This window comes from Gekko japonicus, unplaced genomic scaffold, assembly GCF_001447785.1.
Source record: "Gekko japonicus isolate JY-2015 unplaced genomic scaffold, Gekko_japonicus_V1.1 scaffold4360, whole genome shotgun sequence".
In the NCBI taxonomy this organism is placed as follows: Eukaryota; Metazoa; Chordata; class Lepidosauria; order Squamata; family Gekkonidae; genus Gekko; species Gekko japonicus.
Window position 1 is genome coordinate 30,003 of NW_015176105.1, and position 20,186 is coordinate 50,188.

Here is a 20,186-nt window from a genome sequence, read left to right on the forward strand (position 1 = left end):
GTTACATGTGATGCTGAAGCTCCTCCCGCTGAAGTGTAATCTGGATCTAGAAAACAGTCAAATGGGGCCCAAGATGAGCTAGAGCCAGCCCCGTATCTAGCAACTTTTTGCTGGGGGGCCCAATTTTTTGCTCCGGGGGCCAGCCATTATATGTCTGTATGGAGCTATGAGCATTCTTTCCTCCCCGCCCCAGACTGTGCTGGTTCAGATGGGGCTGATCGACTAACTGCAAATCAGTGTACTTCAGAGCTGTGGAGCGCACAGCTGGAATCCTGTGCCTTGTCTCGCACAATGGCTTCCCTGCGATCCCATGCAGCCCCCATTTCACTGACAGGCATGTAGCTACTGTGGAGCTCAGGGGGAAGAGAAGCCAAGGCTCAGTTTGGGGGCCCTGGAAGAAACGTTAGGGAGCCGGGCCCCGTGGGCCCCACATTAGCTACGGGCCTGGCTGGAGCCATTGGTCTGAGAAAGTGGGGTGGGTTAACTCCCCTCCTCCCCCCCATTATTTTCCGAATTGGAAATGGCCTGCCTGGGCTGCTTAAACCCTGGTAAGAAAAAAACCACACAGGTATGATTGTTCAGTGTCCATGTCCCCCATCTTTTTTTTTGGCCATCAAGGGACAGTTGAATCACGGCAACCCCTCGCAGGGTTTACAAGGCAAGAGACATTTGGAGGTGGTTTGCCACTGCCTGCCTCCGCGTAGCAACCCTGGACATCCTTGGTGGTCCTCCCATCCAAGGACTAACCAGGAACGACCCTACCTAGCTTCCAAGATTGGATGAGATCGGGCTAGCCTAGGCCATTCAGGTTAAAACAGGAGATGAACAGAGCTGGTCTGCCATTTCCTGCCTCTGCATAACAACCCTGGACTTCCTTGGTGGTCTCCCATCCAAGGACTAACCAGGAACGACCCTACCTAGCTTCCAAGATTGGATGAGATCGGGCTAGCCTAGGCCATCCGTGGTAGCTATGGGCCTGCTGCTTAGCTTCTGGGATCTTCTGAGATCAGGCTACCCTGGGCCACCCAGGTCAGGACAAATCGATGGTGATAAGTGCTGTCAAGTCATAAGAACATAAGAGAAACCATGTTGGATCAGGCCAATGGCCCATCCAGTCCAACACTCTGTGTCACGCAGTGGCCAAAACCCAGTGGCCACCCAGTAGGGCCAGATCTCCAGAAGCCCTCCCACTGTTGCCTCCCCAAACACCAAGAATACAGAGCATCACTGCCCCAGACAGAGTGTTCCTATCTATACCTTATGGCTAATAGCCACTGATGGACCTCTGCTCCAGATGTTTATCCAATCCCCTCTTGAAGCTGTCCGTGCTTGTCACAGCCAACCTATAGAGATCCCCCTAGGGTTTTCAAAGCCAGAGATGAGGTGGTTTGCCACTGCCTGCCTCTGCAAAGTCTTCCTTGGTGGTTTCCCAGCCAAATACTAACCACGACCCTACTTAGTTTCTGAGATCTGATGATATTGGGCTAGCCTGGGCTATTTGGGTCAGGGGTCTTTCCCCTGTACTCAGACTAAAAGCAGCAGGGAGAAGGCCATTTCTCATTCAGGAAAGGTCATGAAGGAGGAGCCCTGATTTGTCCAGGGTCCCTCCAGGAATGCTTTTTAGAGCAAAATTGCAAATCTTGACTCCCAAATTAAGGCACTCCAGTATCACATGCCATTTGGCACTCAGACAAGTGATGGGGCTGAACACGTCCACTTCGCTATCCCCTAGACCACAAAAAGACATCTTCATTCTTTCATCTAAACCTCCAGATTGAACTCATTTCTGCCTGCTATGTCTTGGGGTTAAAGGCACTAAACAGGCAGGGCTTTTAATGGAGCCAGAGCCTTTATTTCCTAAGAGATGTTTCCCGCGCACGAATCAGGTTGGCGCCCACACGAAATTTCCCAGGCTCATTTAGTTCTACTGTTGATTCGGGATTCTAAACCACAAACAATCCCGCTCTTAAAACACTCACCAGATTACATGCAAATGCAGATTCTAGAGGAAGCTCCAATGAAACAAGATTTTATTTTCAGCACATTAGTCTGAGCAACTTTTTTTTTTTAGATAATCCACATTTTACTCAACAGATTTGGACATTTCGGATTCTTATGGCAGAGGGAAAAGGATGCACTGGTATACTTGGTAAATGGACCTACACACAAGGTAGCCAAGATCTATTTCCAAACCCTGCTTGCTTCTTTTCTGATGCAAAGGGGAGCAGGGGTTCCCTGCCCGCTGCTTGTCTCCCTCACTATGCCCACCCACCCCCTCTCGCCGGGTCCCGTACCTGTGTTTTTTTTCCATTATCAGGAATGGAGAAAGAGAGTACGCAGGGGCCACCCCCCCCCCCCCCCCCCGCAAATTGCAGATTTCTATCCTGCCCGCCCCTTGATGGGCTCAGGGCGGGTTCCAACAATGTAAATACAATACAGCAATATAAAACTCAATACAATTAAAACCACATTAAAGCATATAAAACGTACTAGTAAAAAGCCAGCTATGCAGGGAATAATTTCCCAGAGATCTGTTAAATTTAAGGTGTAAATGGGGGCCGACCCAAGGAGGGGGACGCCCGCTGCCTCAACCAATTGCACCTTTCTGACACTGGTTTGCAGTCGAGGTGCAGCAGCTGGGATTTGAGAGCTGGACTTCAGGCCCTAATGGCTATTAATATCTCCTGGGGACTAAATGACCATGAGTGCTAGCCTCAGATCGCATTTCAAGTACATAAGGAGTCCCTCTCTTGCTTTTGCCTCCCCTATCCCCACCCTATCTTGCTGGTTCCATTTCTGTGCAGTTTGGCACCTTTCCACATGTGTTGCTGGTCAACTCATGGCCCCCTTCCCTTATTTTACCCCCTTTTTGCTGCAAAATCGACTCGTCACGCCGGAGAGGTAAAGTATCACCACACCAACGATACTTCCTGCTAATGCAAATGTCTCTGTATTTTCTACTACGAATTCTTAGTTCTGTGTACTGTGTGTGAGTGCTTGATTTTATGTTTGTATGCTTGAAAAACCTTTAGTAAAGAGATCATTGCTTTATTAATCCAGCCTCAGCATCTGTTCCTGGGTCCTGGGAATTCTGACTCCCGTATACGTAAGTTATGGTCCTGTAGTTAATGCCTAGTGCCATTTAACATTCATAATTCCCCACATTTATTAATAAGCAAGGCAATTTGGCTAACACGGGGTTAGTACTTGGATGGGAGACCACCAAGGATGAGGAGGGCTGCTATGCAGAAGGCCAGGACAAACCCCCTCTGATCATCTCTGGCCTTGAAAACCCTGTGAGGTAGAAATGTATGGGGACACTTTACCTTTTACAGTCATTCTCTGCCTTATGGGGAAGGAGACAGAGAGAGAGAGAGAGGGAGGGAGGGAGAGAGAGAGGGAGGGAGAAGAAAGGAAAGGAAGTTTCTCCTCAAAGCTCTACCCCTTGCATACGTGCAGAATAGCATGTACTATCTCCAAAACATTGATTAGTCAATAATCAATCTTAAAGTAATTAAGAATAGGACCTCCCTCTCTTTGGCGGGAAGATTCTACTCTTGCTATTCTCCTCCTAAACTTGCGATCATTAGCTTACAAAAACTTCAGCTTAACGCTTTCATGACTGAAGGGATGACAATTGCAAAAAACCAACAAGCAGTCTTCTAAATGTGGGACAGCCCCTCCCCACCAGGAGATCTTTCTGTTGGCTATAGGCTATGACCCTCAGCTAAGAACCTCTTGCCCTTTGCCCTCTGTCCCTTTCCATGTTCCACAACACACACAGAAAACCAAGAACACATATCAATATATCTAATTCTCAACATGGGTAAATCTGTGGATGCTTAAATCCAGAGACTGGAACCATGAACAGACAAGATAGATCTTTCTATAAACTTGAAGAAGCCCTAGATTTCTAGAAAGATCTCAAATCTAAAATAAAATAAAATAAAATCTAAAATAAACAACAACGGGAGCAGATTGTAATGGACGCTTGAGCGTTAAGCTCCCCAGATCCTTCCCCCTAAATCGCATATAAACCGACTTTCACCAAGCCTGCACAATTCACAAACATATCCCAAGATATGGGAAGAAATTCTGGACCGAAAACAAGAAACTCCACAATAGTGAGTAAAGGGGTCCCCTCTTATTTCCCGAAAACAGAGAGACTTGGGGCTCCTAGAAGCACTCCAGATAACCCTTCCAAAATGGCATCGGGCGGCACAGACCAACAGCCGGAAGGCCTCACAGTATCCCGGCAAGAGTTCCATAACTCTTTACAAGCCTTGGAAAAGAATATGTTTACCACCATTGCTGAGCTACTAAAGCCATTAACCACTCAGCTTAATGAACTTAAACAATCCATGGCATAGGTGACTTAAACCACCGAAACAACCATGGAAGCTAGCCTGGCCCTCAAAGATGACTCCTCTTACTTCTACAAAAGTGATGGACCACGGATAAAATCATTTCCTTGGAAAATCAACTGAAAGCTAACAATATTAAATTTAGAGGGATCCCCGAGAATGCTGAACAATCAACAGAATTGAAAATATATTTAGCAACTTGGCTGGCGAAAATCTTAGATCTCGAGGAGGGAATAGCGCCCATGATCGACTTCGCCTACAGAGTGGGTTCTTCCCGCGTGCGCCAAAACAACTTCCCCTGAGACGTAATTGCAAAATTTATGGACACACGCACCAAAACAAAGATAATTACTACTGACAGACCCAAAGGTTTTTTGCTCTTAGATGATGTAAAAATTTTGGTTCTACAAGATTTATCTACTGAGACTCTTCTACGACGAAAATCTATGAAACCCATAACTACAGCACTGATCAATGCCAAGATTCGCTACAAATGGGTTGCTTACTATAAACTACAAGTTCTCCACAATGGCTCTCTGCTCCATGCATCGGATCTCAACTCTGGAGTAAAATTGCTTCAGGACCTGCAACTTCAGCAGCCCCCGGACTTACCTTTGGACCCCGTACCCGAGCAGCTCGACTCTCCAACAGACCGGTGGCAATGGGCTAGAGCAAGACGCGACCACAAAGTAAAACGCACCTGATCCAGGACATACCTACCTCCCACTTGGTTTGCAATTTACCTTGGTATCAAAAGACAGGTACCGTAGGTACCGTTAGTGCAGCTTGGGTTTTAACTCCCTATTCTACTTCAAGGTTATGCTAGTGCCAGTATTAAGAAGGCTATATATTAATCATCAACTCTGCTTTAAATGTTGCACTATATATATTTATCCATTTATGCTTTTATTTTATGTCTTTGGCATAAGGACATGCACGGTTCTTTTTTTGAAAGCATCTTAGCTTACAATACCATGGTTACTAAAGTGTGATATATAAATATTTTATTAAATTGCACTCATAATTTCTTACTGTTAATAATAGACCTAATAGATTTACCAGTATTATGTTATTTTATTAGAAGTCAAAAGCTATAATTACCATTATTCTTATCTTAGCTCCTAGAAAGCATGCCAATGACTTTTATGCAGCCTGAAAATGAAGGTTTTATCTCTTTTTTCTTGTAATTGTTTTTATATTCTTATCTTCATTTGGTAGCACTGGAATCTGAAATGCCAAATTAATTATGCTAAAATCCATCACCGCTATTATTATTATTTTTATTTTATTTTTAAAACAGTATTTAACTGAATCCTATGTAACCTGATAATGAAGGATTAATCTTTTATAGTGAAATAGCACTTATTCATTTTTTCATTCTACTCCTAAGGCTAACATTTTAAATTGTTATGCTAAGTCAGAAGTATCAGACTTTTTTCTTTTTTACTGGCATTATTATATGCTTCAGGGAGTTCCTACTATTCAATAACACTATATTCGATAGGCTTAGACTATACTTAGCTATTTTATGTATCTCAGGGGGAAGACAATGAAGGACAATTTAGTCCTTCCTTGCTTTCCAATTTCCCTATAGAATTTCTACCATGCTACAGTCCTTCCCGGAAAAGGACTCAAGAGCGCAAGAGTTGGCTCTGGGTTGTTATAGTTCTTTGTTGATAGTTATGAATGTTATTTTTTTGTTAATGTTTCTGAACATCAAACATCGGTCAGGACTAGCCAGAGTAAAGAGATACCATCCCTGTGCGTGATCGGGACACTATACTTCTGCTGATCCTGCCCAAAATTGCATTTGCCTTTTTAGCCACCGCATCGCGCTGCTGACTCATCACATACCACCCTGCTGACTCACCACACCACACTGGCTCTCTGTACTTAGGTGTGGTTGGTTAGTATTCCTGATCATGGCACTACCATCTCCCACCGCAACTGTATAGGCTGGGATACTGGCAGAAGCTCTGGGTTCCAGCTCTGAATGGCTGGACGCTGAGACTATGTTGGTCATAGGGTCAGAAGAGGGCTGGGAAGACCCAGACTGACATCTTCATTCAGCCATGAAGCTTCTTGGCTGTCCCTGGACCAAGCGGCCGTTCAGCCTAATCTACCCCACAGGGTTGTTCTGAAGATAAAATGGAAGGAGGAGGAGGAGTCATACTTGGAGTCTCAGAGCGGCTTACAAACTCCTTTACCTCCCCATCCCCACGACAGACACCCTGTGAGGTAGGTGGGGCTGAGAGAGCTCTTGACAGAAACGGCTCTTTTTCAAGGACAGCTCTTATCAGAACTATGGCTTGCCCAAGGTCATCCAGCAGCTGCATGCGGAGGAACAGGGAATCCAACTAGGTTCTCCCAGATTAGAGTCCGTGCACTTAACCACTACACCAAACTGGCTCTATGCTTCTGGAGGAGGGGAAGAACCACAAGTGACTCTCCTCTGATCCTTGGAGGAACGAGAGGATCAGGATACAAAGAGACAGCAGTCACGGGGGGGTAGGAGAAGAAGAGAACATTCAGAAGATACAGACTCACCTTCCACCCTCTGATATAGGACTGGACCACGATGGCAGAACTCTTGGTCTGCTGGTACCTCTTCTGTTGCTGTAGCAAAGACAAACATACGTACGTGTCAAAGTGGTGAATCAGGATTCGAAAACAAATGAGCACTGATTGAATCATAAACGGTTACTTATACACACACACACACATCTGCCCAGGCTAGCCCGGTCTTTTCAGTTTTTGAAAGCAAAGCAGGATCAGCCCTGGTCCATATTTCGATGGGAGACCACCATGGAAGCCAAGGGTCACGGCACAGAGGCAGGCGATGGCAAATCCCCTCTGTCCGTCTCTTGCCTTGAAAAACCTACTGCAGGGCAGGGCTCCCTCTAAGCTGTGGAGCCTTGTGAGCAAAAATTTTACTTTGTGAGCTACTGGCATTGAAGTTGCGAGCCAGCGATTTGGTTCCTGCATCAATTAGTTTGCTCTGGAGCCATCCTTCCTGAGGACTTCTTTCCCAAAGAGGGATTCACACATGGAATTCACTGCCACAGGAGGTGGCGGCGGCTACAAGCAGTCCGGCTTCAAGAGGGAATTGGATAAGCATATGGAGCAGAGGTCCATCAGTGGCTATTAGCCACAAGGTATAGATAGGAACTCTCAGTCTGGGGCAAGTGATGTTCTGTATTCTTGGTGCTTGGGGGGGGGCAACAGTGGGAGGGGTTCTAGTGTCCTGGCCCCACTGGTGGACCTCCTGATGGCCCCTGGTATTTTTGGCCACCGTGTGACAGAGTGTTGGACTGGATGGGCCATTGGCCTGATCCAACGTTGGCGTCTCTTATGTTCTTACGTTATTTGTTATGAGAGCTGGATCTGACAGAAATGTCACTTTGCTGGGCCGGGCCAAGGCCATCTGGGCCATAAAATGTAAGGTCAGGTACCGGAGATGTGAACTGCATAAAGGACAGCAGCTGGTAAGCTCCAAGTTGGTGCATCCTCACTGCAAGGCCCCCATGGGCTGGGAGGGGGGTGCAAAGGAAAACTCATATGGGCGGACTTGGAGAGCCAGCGGTGCAGCACTGGGCGGATGCTCCCACGCTGCTTGACTGCTACAGACGAGGTTGTTCTGCCACGCTGAAGCCACAATCCGAGTGGCTCCGCCCACTTCCCCCAAGAACATTCTCCTGTTCCCTCCCTTGCACTAGTTGCTCACGGGACACATAAAAACCCTGGACGGGCCAGTTCCGGCCCCCGGGCCTTATGTTTGACATCCCTGCCCTACTGGGTTGCCATAAGTCAACTTGCAACTTGAGAGCAAATAAATAAATGAATAACACAGACACACACACACACACAAACAGAATGCTAAATAAAAACGTGGTACAAAAGTAAAACCACACAGATATCTATATATACACTTTATTTTAAATATTTTAACGTCTCATGTTCGCTGCCTTGGGAAATGCATTTGGGCAGCCGATTGACTCATACGCTAAGTAGATCTCAAGTATCTACATGCGTGCCCCCTTGGGGGGAGGGATTAACTACACTGGGGCTGCAGTCAGGATACAGTGAAAAAGCAAGGTTAACTGCTGTATCTGTACCGGGCCAACGTCTATGCTAGTTTTGCTACAGCCTTTCAAGTTTAGTTCAAAACGCTATTGTTGACTTCCAGTAAGTACAGATACATTCCCAATGTGCTGTCTGGCAGATATGAAACTCTCCCGGCAGCGGCAGACACATCCAGGTCTAGACAAAGCAGTGATACAGAGCTGTCTGGATTTCACAGCAATTAATTTTCTTTCAATTTGTCTTGTATTTCAGGAATGCACGACACCGTGCTTCAATTTTAAAGAACGATTACCTGCATGGAGCCCTCCAGACAGGAGAGGATAAGGGCCTGCGTGAATCAAACCCTGCCTTACCGCGTATCTCCTGATCCAGGCAGCGATCACAATCTGACTCTTCTTCATGAGAAGGAACTGCGTACGGCGCTTCCAGCCCCTGTAGATCTTCTGGATTAACGTTGCCAAATCCTCGAGGCGTTGTTTCCGCAGGTCTTCCAACTTGAAGAGCTATGCGGGTTGGGTAGGTTTGGAGGGAGAAGAACAGAATAAGAATATTTTGCACACACGGGGAACACAAGTGAAACTGCCTTATACTCATTAAAATTCCATTGGTCCATCGAGGTCAGCACTTAACAATCTTTACTTTAAAAGTTGGGCCTTGTGTTAATTAAATACATTTAATTAAAGGGTGTTATGATGCCAGCCATGAAAGCTTCAGGTTAAAGGTCAGTACTGTCTACTCAGACTGGCAGCATCTCTCCAGGGTCTCAGGTGATGTTACCCAAAGTCAGAGGTCATTTCGGGGGGGATCGCAGAGGATCACAGTTCCCCCGGGTGAGGTACGGGGGGCGGGGGACATGACAAAGCCCCGCCCCCCGCTTCCGGCCCTCATTCAGCCAGGAGGAGGCAGGAGAAGAGGGAGGGTAAGTTGCTTCCTCCCTGCCTCTCCCCACCCCTGCCTCCCTGGGGCCAGGGAGGGCCTTTGCGGGGCTTCCTCGCACTCCTGCCGGCCTTGCAAGTCCACCGCCAGGCCCCTCATGGGGCTCGGCAGTGGAGCTGCAAGGCCGGCGGCAGCCGGGACCGTTGGGGGCGGGGTGTGTGGCCTTATGACACACGTCCGGTGATCTCAGGGGGTGTGGCATATGCTAATGAGTTATGCTAATGAGTTCCCCTAGCTCTTTTTCTACGAAACGACCCCTGCCCAAAGTGGTTGTTAAATCACAATTATCTTAGTGAGAGGGCAGGTATTTTGGGATCTTCACCAATGCATACCAGGATCTTTCCCTTAGACAACTCTCAAGATAAACCAGGTGGATGTTCAACCGGCAAGGTTTTTTATTGAAAAATAATAAAAGAGCAAAACGCACATACAAAACACACGTGGAACAAACAAACTAGAAGAGGAGGAGATTGGATTTGTACCCCACCCCTCACTACCCAGAGGAGTCTCAGAGCGGCTTACAAACTCCTTTCCCTTCCCCTCCCCACAAAAGACACCCTGGGAGGTAGGTGGGGCTGAGAGAGCTCTGACAGAAACTGCTCTTTTTTCAAGAACAGCTATGCCAGAACTATGGCTTGCCCAAGGGCATCCAGCAGGTGCACGTGGAGGAGTGGGGAATCAAACCCGGTCCTCCCAGATTAGAGTCCACACAATTAGCCACTACACCAAACTAGCTAAGAGGATAAACAGGGACGAGTAGGGAAAAGCGAGGGAGTTTTGTAGGAAAGCAGTGCAGATGGATCCACTATTCTCCTGCCTGGAGATTGGGAACCCAAAAGTATTTGTGTGCTAAGAGCATGAGGTACTGCTTAATGACGCAGTCGGTTTGGCCTTGAGAGAGGGGGAGAGACAGAGATAACAGAGAACTTGCCTGCAGACACACATTCCTTAGTTCATGTCTCATGACTAGGATGCTGTAATGTATGAAAAGGGGGGGAAACTAGAAACTAGAAGCTTATAAATAAACGCTGGGAAGCCGAGAGGCTTCAGTCAGTTCCTGCAGACTTATATCCTGTCATCTTTGCATCGCGTGAACCCTGCACCCACACAACAGAGTTTTGAGGGTGATATCTACCAGTCAAGGAGATCAGAGGTCCGTGGAGAAGGTTGTGAAAACGACCAGTGTTTTACGGGAGAGGTGAACCCACACACAAGTGGGGGTGCGTGAGGTATGGTGCCGAGAACACTGGAGATGAGTGTTCATATTTTTAGGGGAAATGATCCTTGAGGCACTATGACAGGTTTGCCCCGAAAACAATAGCGTGATGAGTTTACTGGGATTTCCCCCAAGACTTAGACAAAGCCTGATGGCTCTCCCGGAGGGAGATCAAAGAATCTGAGTGGAGCCTGATGGCTCTCCCAGTTATAGGCTGTGGGTGTTAATATTCACCGATGACCTCTGGAGTACAAGGACAGGGGAAATTTCCAGGTGTTATGGATATGCTGATAAGGGTAAAGGTGCCAGACGGAGGATGCAGGATTGAGGATTAAACGGGTTCATACAAGGTGAGGTGCTGTGCAAGTCAGCCTCTTGACTCATCTCCAGGTATTTTCCCAGGCTGGTCTTCTGACTGGCACCCCTTCTGGGGTCATTTGTGGCCAGGCACTGTGCTGCACTTGCGACATCTGGAGTGATATTATATGAAGGGTGTTTGGGCTTCTTTTCTCTCTGGCTGCCAAGTACCCGTCTGCGCGAGGGGTCTGACTGCCAACGGGGGAGGTCTTTCCCATCGCCTAACGCCTGGTCCTTTTAACTGGAGATGCCGGGGATTGAACCTGGGACCTTCTGCACGCCAAGCAGGTGCTCTAGCACTGAGCCACAGCCCCTTCCCTTACCAGAATATGTCCCCCCTCCCCTCCAAAGATAGCAAGTGCAGTACAGTGATGGAAGATCTGGATACAGGGAAACATGCTGAGATAGGCAAGATTTCAGTCCAACAGCACCGACAAGATTTCCAGGGTGTTAGGTTTTGAGGGTCAAAACTCTCTTCGTCAGGGCATAGCTGGCTCACAACTGGCTCACAAAGTAGGATTTTTGCTCACAAGACTCCACAGCTTGCCTGTGAGGTAGGTGGGGCTGAGAGAGCTCCTCCGAGGACTGCTCTTGAGAGAACAGCTCTGAGAGAACTTGTGACTGACCCAAGGTCACACCAGTAGCTGCATGTGGAGGACTGGGAAATCAAACCCGGTTCTCCCAGATTAGAGTCTGTGCTCTTAACCACTACACCAAACTGGCTCCCCGCATGCTCTCTCTAACAGAGAGAGCATGTGGAAGAGTGGGGAATCAAACTCGTTTCTCACAGATGAGAGTCCGCGCTTCTAACCACTACACCAAACTGGCTCTCTTAACCTTTCATTGCTCAGTGATCAGAAAAAGACAGACAAATCTCCTCTCAAGCTGCTTCTGAGAAAGGGTTTGTATACGTACTGTTCTTGGATTGCGGATGAATATTTTTGATCTACCGAAGGAATACTCTTCTTCAGGGATCTCTAGGTCATTGAATAGGACCTCCACTCCAGTTCTGTTAAAAAAAAGCACACCTATGTCTACACACTGTTGTAGCTGCCACAAAGGAACGTGTGACATTTTGGCAACAGGAGACTATAAAACGGGGGGTCGGGGAGAAAGGATGGGCACATAAAAACAGCCAGTGACTTTTCTTTCACTCTGTTTGCAAAAACCTCATGCTCCACAACAGTAAAACTACAGTGCAAACAGACAAGACTTCTGATCTGATAAAAGATTAGCTATTGCTTCAGAACCAGCTTGTGAAATTGCCCAAGCGATGAAGGCACCTTCTTCTGGCTTTAAATGTTTTACACAACATTTAGGCAAAACAGGGCAAAAAGTGGCTATTTGAGAACTGTGAGGGTTTGCCAAGATCCTGAAAACGCTTCTTCCCACAACTGAAAGCCTACAGAGATGATATGGAAATAGCCAGTTGGAAAGAGCACTGAAATGGATTGAAAGTACATTATTTAGAGTGTGTGTGACCATGGCCCCAATCACACAATTAAATAACCACCTAACCCTTGTGTGTCTTTTACTGAATTCTGGATTTCTAGGAAAATGCACACAGAATGATGGTGTCAGGATCGGTCCACATGACTATTTTGCACTAGGTATCCACTTTCCTTTCGGAGTGGGATTTCACTATAGTCACTCGCAAATTAAATGGGTTGTTCTGAAGAGCACAAGCTGAGAACATAAGAAGAGACCTGCTGGACCAGACCAGTGGTCCACCTATTCCAGCATCCTGTCTCCCAGAGTGGCCAACCACTTCCTCTGGAGGGCCAACAACAGGCCATAGAGGCCGAGGGCTTCCTAAGAACATCAGAAGAGCCCTGCCGGATCAGACCAGTGAGGGTCCATCCAGTCCAGCATCCCGTCTCACACAGTGGCCAACCAGTTCCTCTGGAGGGCCAACAACAGGGCAGAGAGGCCGAGGGCTTCCTAAGAACATCAGAAGAGCCCTGCCGGATCAGACCAGTGAGGGTCCATCCAGTCCAGCATCCCGTCTCACACAGTGGCCAACCAGTTCCTCTGGAGGGCCAACAACAGGGCAGAGAGGCCGAGGGCTTCCTAAGAACATCAGAAGAGCCCTGCCGGATCAGACCAGTGAGGGTCCATCCAGTCCAGCATCCCGTCTCACACAGTGGCCAACCAGTTCCTCTGGAGGGCCAACAACAGGGCAGAGAGGTTGAGGCCTTCCTAAGAACATCAGAAGAGCCCTGCCGGATCAGAGCAGTGAGGGTCCATCTAGTTCAGCATCCTGACTCACAGTGGCCAACCCGTTCCTCTGGAGGGCCAACAACAGTGCATAAAGGCCCAGGACTTACTAAGAACATAAGAAGAGCCCAGCTGGATCAGACCAGTGGTCCATCTAGTCCATCATCCTGTCTCTCACACAATGGCCAGCCAGTTCCTCTGGAGGGCCAACAACAGGGCAGAGAGGTTGAGGCCTTCCTAAGAACATCAGAAGAGCCCTGCTGGATCTGACCAGTGAGGGTCCATCTAGTCCAGCCTCCTGTCTCACACAGGGGCCAACCAGCTCCTCTGGAGGGCCTACAGCAGGGCATAGAGGCCGAGGCTTTCCTAAGAACATAAGGCAAGCCCAGCTGGATCAGACCAGAGGTCCATCTAGTCCAGCATCCTGTCTTCAGCGCGTGACCAATGTTCCCTCTAAGCTGAGTTAGTGTGAGCTAGCTCACAGTTTTTTAGCCTCTGGCTCACACATTTTTGTAGTAGCTCAGGAGAAGTGGCTCCAGAGCAAACAGATTTCTGCAGTAGCCAAATGGCTCGCTCACAACTTTAATGACAGTGGCTCACAAAGTAGAATTTTTGCTCACAAGACTCCACAGCTTAGAGGGAACATTGCGCGTGACTGAAGGTAAACTGCAGCAGCCAGTGGTCCATCTAGTCCAGCATCCTGTCTCTCACACAATGGCCAGCCAGTTCCTCTGGAGGGCCAACAGCAGGGCAGAGAGGCCGAGGCCTTCCTAGGAACATAAGACAAGCCCAGCTGGAACAGACCAGAGGTCCATCTAGTCCAGCATCCTGTCTCTCACACAATGGCCAGCCAGTTCCTCTGGAGGGCCAACAGCAGGGCAGAGAGGCCGAGGCCTTTTCCTGAGAAGAACATCAGAAGAGCCCTGCTGGGTCAGACCAGTGAGGGTCCCTCTAGTCCAGCATCCCGTCTCACACAGGGGCCAACCAGTTCCTCTGGAGGGCCAACAACAGTGCATAAAGGCCGAGGGCTTCCCAAGAACATAAGAAGAGCCCTGCCGGATCAGACCAGTGAGGGTCCATCTAGTCCAGCATCCTGTCTCACACAGGGGCCAACCGGTTCCTCTGGAGGGCCAACAGCAGGGCACAGAGGCTGAGGTCTTCCTAAGAACATAAGACAAGCCCAGCTGGATCAGACCAGAGGTCCATCTAATCCAGCATCCTGTCTTCAGTGCGTGACTGAAGGTAAGCTGCAGCGGCCATTTTGTGGTCGGCTCCACCTCCTGCAGCAGCCATTTTGTAGCTTCCTCTGCCACGCGGTGTCAGAATTCCAAATGTGCCCCACAAGATCGAAAAGGCTAGGGGGTCTTGGCTTTAGGGATGTCGATACTTGTAAGGATCCTTACCTGGCAGGGCCTCTCCAGCGGGGCCACGTCTGCTTACAAAGCATCTTGTACCTTTCCAGACAAGGGACGTAGGGCTGCCTGAATGCGTACCCCGCCCTCCTGACCCGGACGTTTTCCAGCAGCCCCAAGTAGCGAGCCTGGTGGCACACCAGGGCCTCGGTGAAGACGTGCGCCGCCTTCTTCTCGTTAGGCTTGATGCACCTGCAAGTCAAAACGGCCCCTCGGTTAAAACACTGAACATAAGAACATAAGAGACGCCAATGTTGGATCAGGCCAAAGGCCCATCCAGTCCAACACTGTGTCATACATTGGCCAAAAATACCAGGTGCCCTCAGGAGGTCCACCAGTGGGGCCAGGGCATTAGAAGCCCTCCCACTGTTGCCCCCCCCCCAAGCACCAAGAAGACAGAGCATCACTTGCCCCAGAGCCCCTATCTATACCTTGTGGCTAATAGCCACTGTTGGACCTCTGCTCCATATTAAGAACATAAGAGAAGCCAATGTTGGATCAGGCCAATGGCCCATCCAGTCCAACACTCTGTCACACAGTGGCCAGAAATACCAGGTGCCATCAGGAGGTCCTGCAGTGGGGCCAGGACATTAGAAGCCCTCCCACTGTTGTCCCCCCCCCCCCAAGCACCAAGAAGACAGAGCATCACTTGCCCCAGAGCCCCTATCTGGACTGTTAACTTGTGGCAAGAGCCACGTTGAGCCGGTTTTCCCTGCCCCCCCCCGGCCAATACTCATACTTCCTTTTTAATGTATTACTAAGTCAGGTTAAGGACGTGTTAAACTGGGCAAATGAATGAAAGATGACAACTGACGATACTAGAGGATCGAAGAAAAGGAGCCGGGAAAGGAGGGGGAATCTATGAGGGTGGTGCTGGGCCCGATACGGTGGGAACAAGCTGAGTCCCCCCCCCCAGAAGCTAGGGTTGCCAGCTCTGGGTCGGGGGAAACCTGGAGATTTGGGGGGTGGAGCCTGGGGAGGGCAGGGTTGGATCACTGCAGGGTATAATGCCATAGAGTCATAAGAACATAAGAGAAGGCACGTTGGATCAGACCAACGGCCCATCCAGTCCAACACTCTGTGTCACACCGTGGCCAAACCCAAGGGGCCATCAGGAGGTCCACCAGTGGGGCCAGGACACTAGAAGCCCTCCCACTGGTGCCCCCCCAAGCACCAAGAACACACAGCATCACTGCCCCAGACATAAGAACGTACGAGAAGCCATGTTGGATCAAGCCAATGGCCCATCCAGTCCAACACTCTGTGTCACACAGTGGTCAAAACCCAGGGGCCATCAGGAGGTCCACCAGCGGGGCCAGAACTCCAAAAAACCTCCCACTGTTGCCAGCACCAAGAAGACAAAGCATCACTGCCCCAGACATAAGAACATAAGAGAAGCCATGTTGGATCAAGCCAATGGCCCCTCAAGTCCAACACTCTGTGTCACACAGCGGCCAAAACCCAGGTGCTATCAGGAGGTCCACCAGTGGGACCAGAACTCTAGAAGCCCTCCCACTGTCGCCCCCCCCAAACACCAAGAAGACAGAGCATCACTGCCCCAGACATAAGAACATAAGAGAAGCTATGTTGGATCAGGCCAATGGCCCATCCAGTCCAACACTCTGTGTCACACAGTGGCCAAAACCCAGGGGCCATCAGGAGGTCCACCAGTGGGGCCAGAACTCCAGAAGCCCTCCCACGGTTGCCCCCCAATCACCAAGAATACAGAGCATCACTGCACCAGGCATAAGAACATAAGAGAAGCCATGCTGGATCAGGCCAATGGCCCATCCAGTCTAACACTCTGTGTGACACACTAGCCAAAGCTCAGGTGCCATCAGGAGGTCCACCAGTGGGGCCAGAACTCCAGAAGCCCTCCCACTGTTGCCCCCCCCAAACACCAAGAATATAGAGTGTCGCTTCCTCAGACTGAGTGTTCCATCTGTTCCTTGAGGCTAATGGCCACTGGTGGACCTCTACACCACATGTTTAACCAATCCCCCCCTTGAAGCTGTCTGTGCTTGTGGCTTTCCTCTGCAGTCTTCCTCAGTGGTCTCTCATCCGAGTACTGATCCTACTGAACTTCCAAAATCTGATGAGATTGTGCTAGTCTGGGCTATTAAGGCTGCTATGAGTCCCATCATGCTTCTAGGCAAAGTACCGTCCTAAATGGACTCCCTCCCCAATACTCTCAGGGGTGAGGGGGACTGCAGGAAGCTCAAAGCAGCAGGCAGCTTGCTTCCATCCAAAGACTCGCCGGGCATAATCCTGCCACTTTCAGTGCCCCCCCAAAAAAATACAACCTATCACTCCAGGGTCTTGCTTTTAACTGGTCAAGGTTCATAGGCGTGTTAGTCTGTCTACAGCAGTACAAAAGAGCAGGAGTCCAGGAGCACCTTAAAGACGAACACAATTTGTGGCAGGGAAGGAGGAGGAGGAGGAGGAGGAGGAGAAGGAGAAGAGGAGGAGATTGGATTTATACCCTGTCCTTCACTTGGGGGCTCAGAGTGGCCTACAAACTCCTTTCCCTTCCCCTCCCCACAAGAGACACCCTGTGTTGTAGGTGGGGCTGAGAGAGCTCTTTCCAGAACTGCTCCTGAGAGAACAGCTCTGAGAGAACTTGTGACTGACCCAAGGTCATCCAGCAGCTGCAAGTGGAGGAGTGGGGAATCAAACCCGGTTCTCCCGGATTAGAGTCCGCGCACTTGACCGCTACACCAAACCGGCTCTCTCTCAAACTGGTAGGAGCTTTTGGGAGTCAATGCTCACTTCGTTGGATTGCTTTTAGCTGAATGCTGCTTCAGAGCAGCTCCCTCCTCCCCACTGAAATCACGACTGTTACACTCTCAGATTTGCTTTCCCTGGGCGTGTTCCCATTGGCTCATGCTAACTGCAAACTGAACCAAGCCTCTAAACCACAGAGGCAACCGGCCAAGACCGCTCATAGGATAGAAATGCGCTTGAAGGTTCAGACACTCTCAGAATTGGCCTGAGTCAGCAAAATGTGCTTAAATTGACCGACTGCCATTACATTATTAGCAATCGACTAATTGTGGGTGAGTAGGCGATGGAACAGTTTCGTGGCCACGGGCTCTCAAGCCGCCCACTGCTAGGAAGCATTCAGGGTTTCGCGACCCCTGGACCTAATAAAAAATGTTATTAGCTCTGGAGTGAAGGTCGAAGCAAGATGACAGATCCCGTTCCCATGACAGGCAATGGAAGAGTTTCGTGGCCACGGGCTCTCAAGCCCGCCCACTGCTAGGAAGCCGCTCCAGAGGCATCGGCAAAACATTCAGGGTTTCGCGACCCCTGGACCTAATAAAAAATGTTATTAGCTCTGGAGCAAAGGCCAAAGCAAGATGACAGATCCCGTTCCCATGACGGAGAGAGTCTAGAATGCACGGAGCTTCAACACCTGAAGGAGGGTTCTACGGAGCCCGAAAGCTTCCTTCCAGCAAGCTGAACTTCGGCTTGTGGGAATAACAAGGCACCGCCGTTCCTTGCAGTGCGGTCCTCGGGAGCCAGGCATGAACACGGCCCTGCTTTCTCAGATGAGTTTTCTGGCATCCATCAGCTACTTTTCCTTCATCAAACTGAAAGCAACCACTTTCTAAACGTGGCTGGCCCTCCCGGGTTTTAAGGAGGCGAGGCTATCGACGACCAGGACCAGGGCTTTCTCGGTGGCGGCCCCATCCTGGTGGAATGAGCTCCAGGAGGAGATCAGGGCCCCGTGGGACCTTTTACAGTCCCGCGGGGCCTGTCAAACGGAGCTTTTCCACCAGGCTTATGGGAGCCACCGCCACCCCCAATGAAGAACACCGGATGGCTGAATGTGAGAGGGCCCTGGATTCCAGAAACTGCCACCACTGCACGGACAATCAAAATGAACGCTCTGAGCCGAGCCGAGAACTCTGAATAATGGCTGCTACTGTCATACGAACAACAATGACAGCAATGAGTTCTGGTCACCACACCTTAAAAAGGATATTACAGCTTTGGAAAAAGTGCAGAAAAGGGCAACTCGAATGATAAAAGGGTTGGAACACTTTCCCTATGAGGAAAGGTTAAAGCGCTTAGGGCTCTTTAGCTTGGAGAAACGACGACTGAGGGGTGACATGATTGAAGTATATAAGATTATGCATGGGAAAGAGCAGGTAGAGAAAGAGGTACTTTTCTCCCTTTCTCACAATACAAGAACTCGTGTGCACTCCATGAAATTGCTGAGCGGTCGGGTTAGAATGGATAAAAGGAAGTACTTCTTCACCCAAAGAGTGATCAACACATGGAATTCACTGCCACAGGAAGTGGTGGCGGCTACAAGCATGGACGGCTTCAAAAGTGAATTAGATAAGCATATGGAGCAGAGGTCCATCAGTGGCTATTAGCCACAAGGTATAGATAGGGGCTCTGGGGCAAGTGATGCTCTGTCTTCTTGGTGCTTGGGGGGGGGGTCAACAGTGGGAGGGCTTCTAATGTCCTGGCCCCACTGGTGGACCTCCTGATGGCACCGGGTATTTCTGGCCACTGTGTGATACAGAGTGTTGGACTGGATGGGCCTTTGGCCTGATCCAACATTGGCGTCTCTTATGTTCTTATGATGACTAGCACTTTACGATGGTTTTAGAATGGTTTTAATTGCAACTTATGCTTTAATGTAACTTATCTGTTTTTATGTAAGCCGCCCTGAGCCAGCTTCGGCCAGGAGGGCGGGGCAGGAATCCGAAAAATAAATAAATAAATAAAACAGAAGTCTCCCAACGTGGCGCCCAACATCTCCTTTTCTGGTACCCATCAAACATTTTTACAAAGCTTCCCTTGCCAGACGTAATGCCGTGCCGTCTGCTATTTTTTCATGGCAGATTCAATAAGAGAGCCTACTCAGCCAGATAATGCCCTTGCAATCAAAAATGTGTGGAGTCCATCACTCATGTTCTTCTCCATTGTCACCTGTATACAGATTTACGTTATATGCATTTACATTCTGTCCTAGTTAGGCTGAGGGACTGGTCTGATGCGTTTAAGGTCGATAGACTTTTGAATGATTTCTCCTCTAACATCACCGAGAAGGTGGCTGAGTTTCTTTACTCTGCTATAAAGGTACGCCGAGGGATCTCACAGAAATCCTCTCATATTCACACTGATGTAGACGTATGTTGCGGTTTTAACTTACCTTTTAAACTGTATTTACTTGTATCAATTTTTTTCTATGCCAGTAAAGGCTACTTAGGCCCCTGCCACACGGGGGAATAAAGTACGGTCAAAGTGCGGCTTTTTAAAGCTGCACCAAAAGAAACACGTGGCGGCGGGATCACATAGATCCCCTGAGCGGCCGCGCAGCTCCTCCCCGGCACGATCAGATGCCGGGGGGAAGCCACTGACGGGAGACCGAGGCTGCCGAACTGCACATGTGTGAGCATGCGCAGTTCAGCCGGGAGCCTGGATTGCTCCAGAAGATGAGCGTGCCGGAGATCGCACGGCCGCGCTTGCTGCGGTGTACCCGGTAAGTCCTCCTCTCCTGTTGTTGTTTTTTTACAGCGCGTTATTGGCCTGAAGGAACGGATTGGGGACGGGTGCGAGCCGATTCCCAGATGTTGCGGTGTG

At 49.3% G+C, this 20,186-nt stretch overlaps 1 protein-coding gene across 1 annotated transcript in view; it reads right to left on the bottom strand.

Moving 5' to 3' along the window:
* The window catches only part of MYO1B (myosin IB), a gene marked incomplete at its 5' end in the record, with an annotated part of 79,891 nt that overhangs the window by 28,643 nt on the left and 31,062 nt on the right, over nucleotides 1-20,186 (bottom strand). Inside the window, 4 exons of the mRNA XM_015426759.1 lie at nucleotides 6,912-6,980; nucleotides 8,801-8,950; nucleotides 11,872-11,965; nucleotides 14,577-14,777. Coding sequence (XP_015282245.1) covers nucleotides 6,912-6,980; nucleotides 8,801-8,950; nucleotides 11,872-11,965; nucleotides 14,577-14,777 — 514 coding nt within the window. The remainder of the gene's footprint in view (nucleotides 1-6,911; nucleotides 6,981-8,800; nucleotides 8,951-11,871; nucleotides 11,966-14,576; nucleotides 14,778-20,186) is intronic.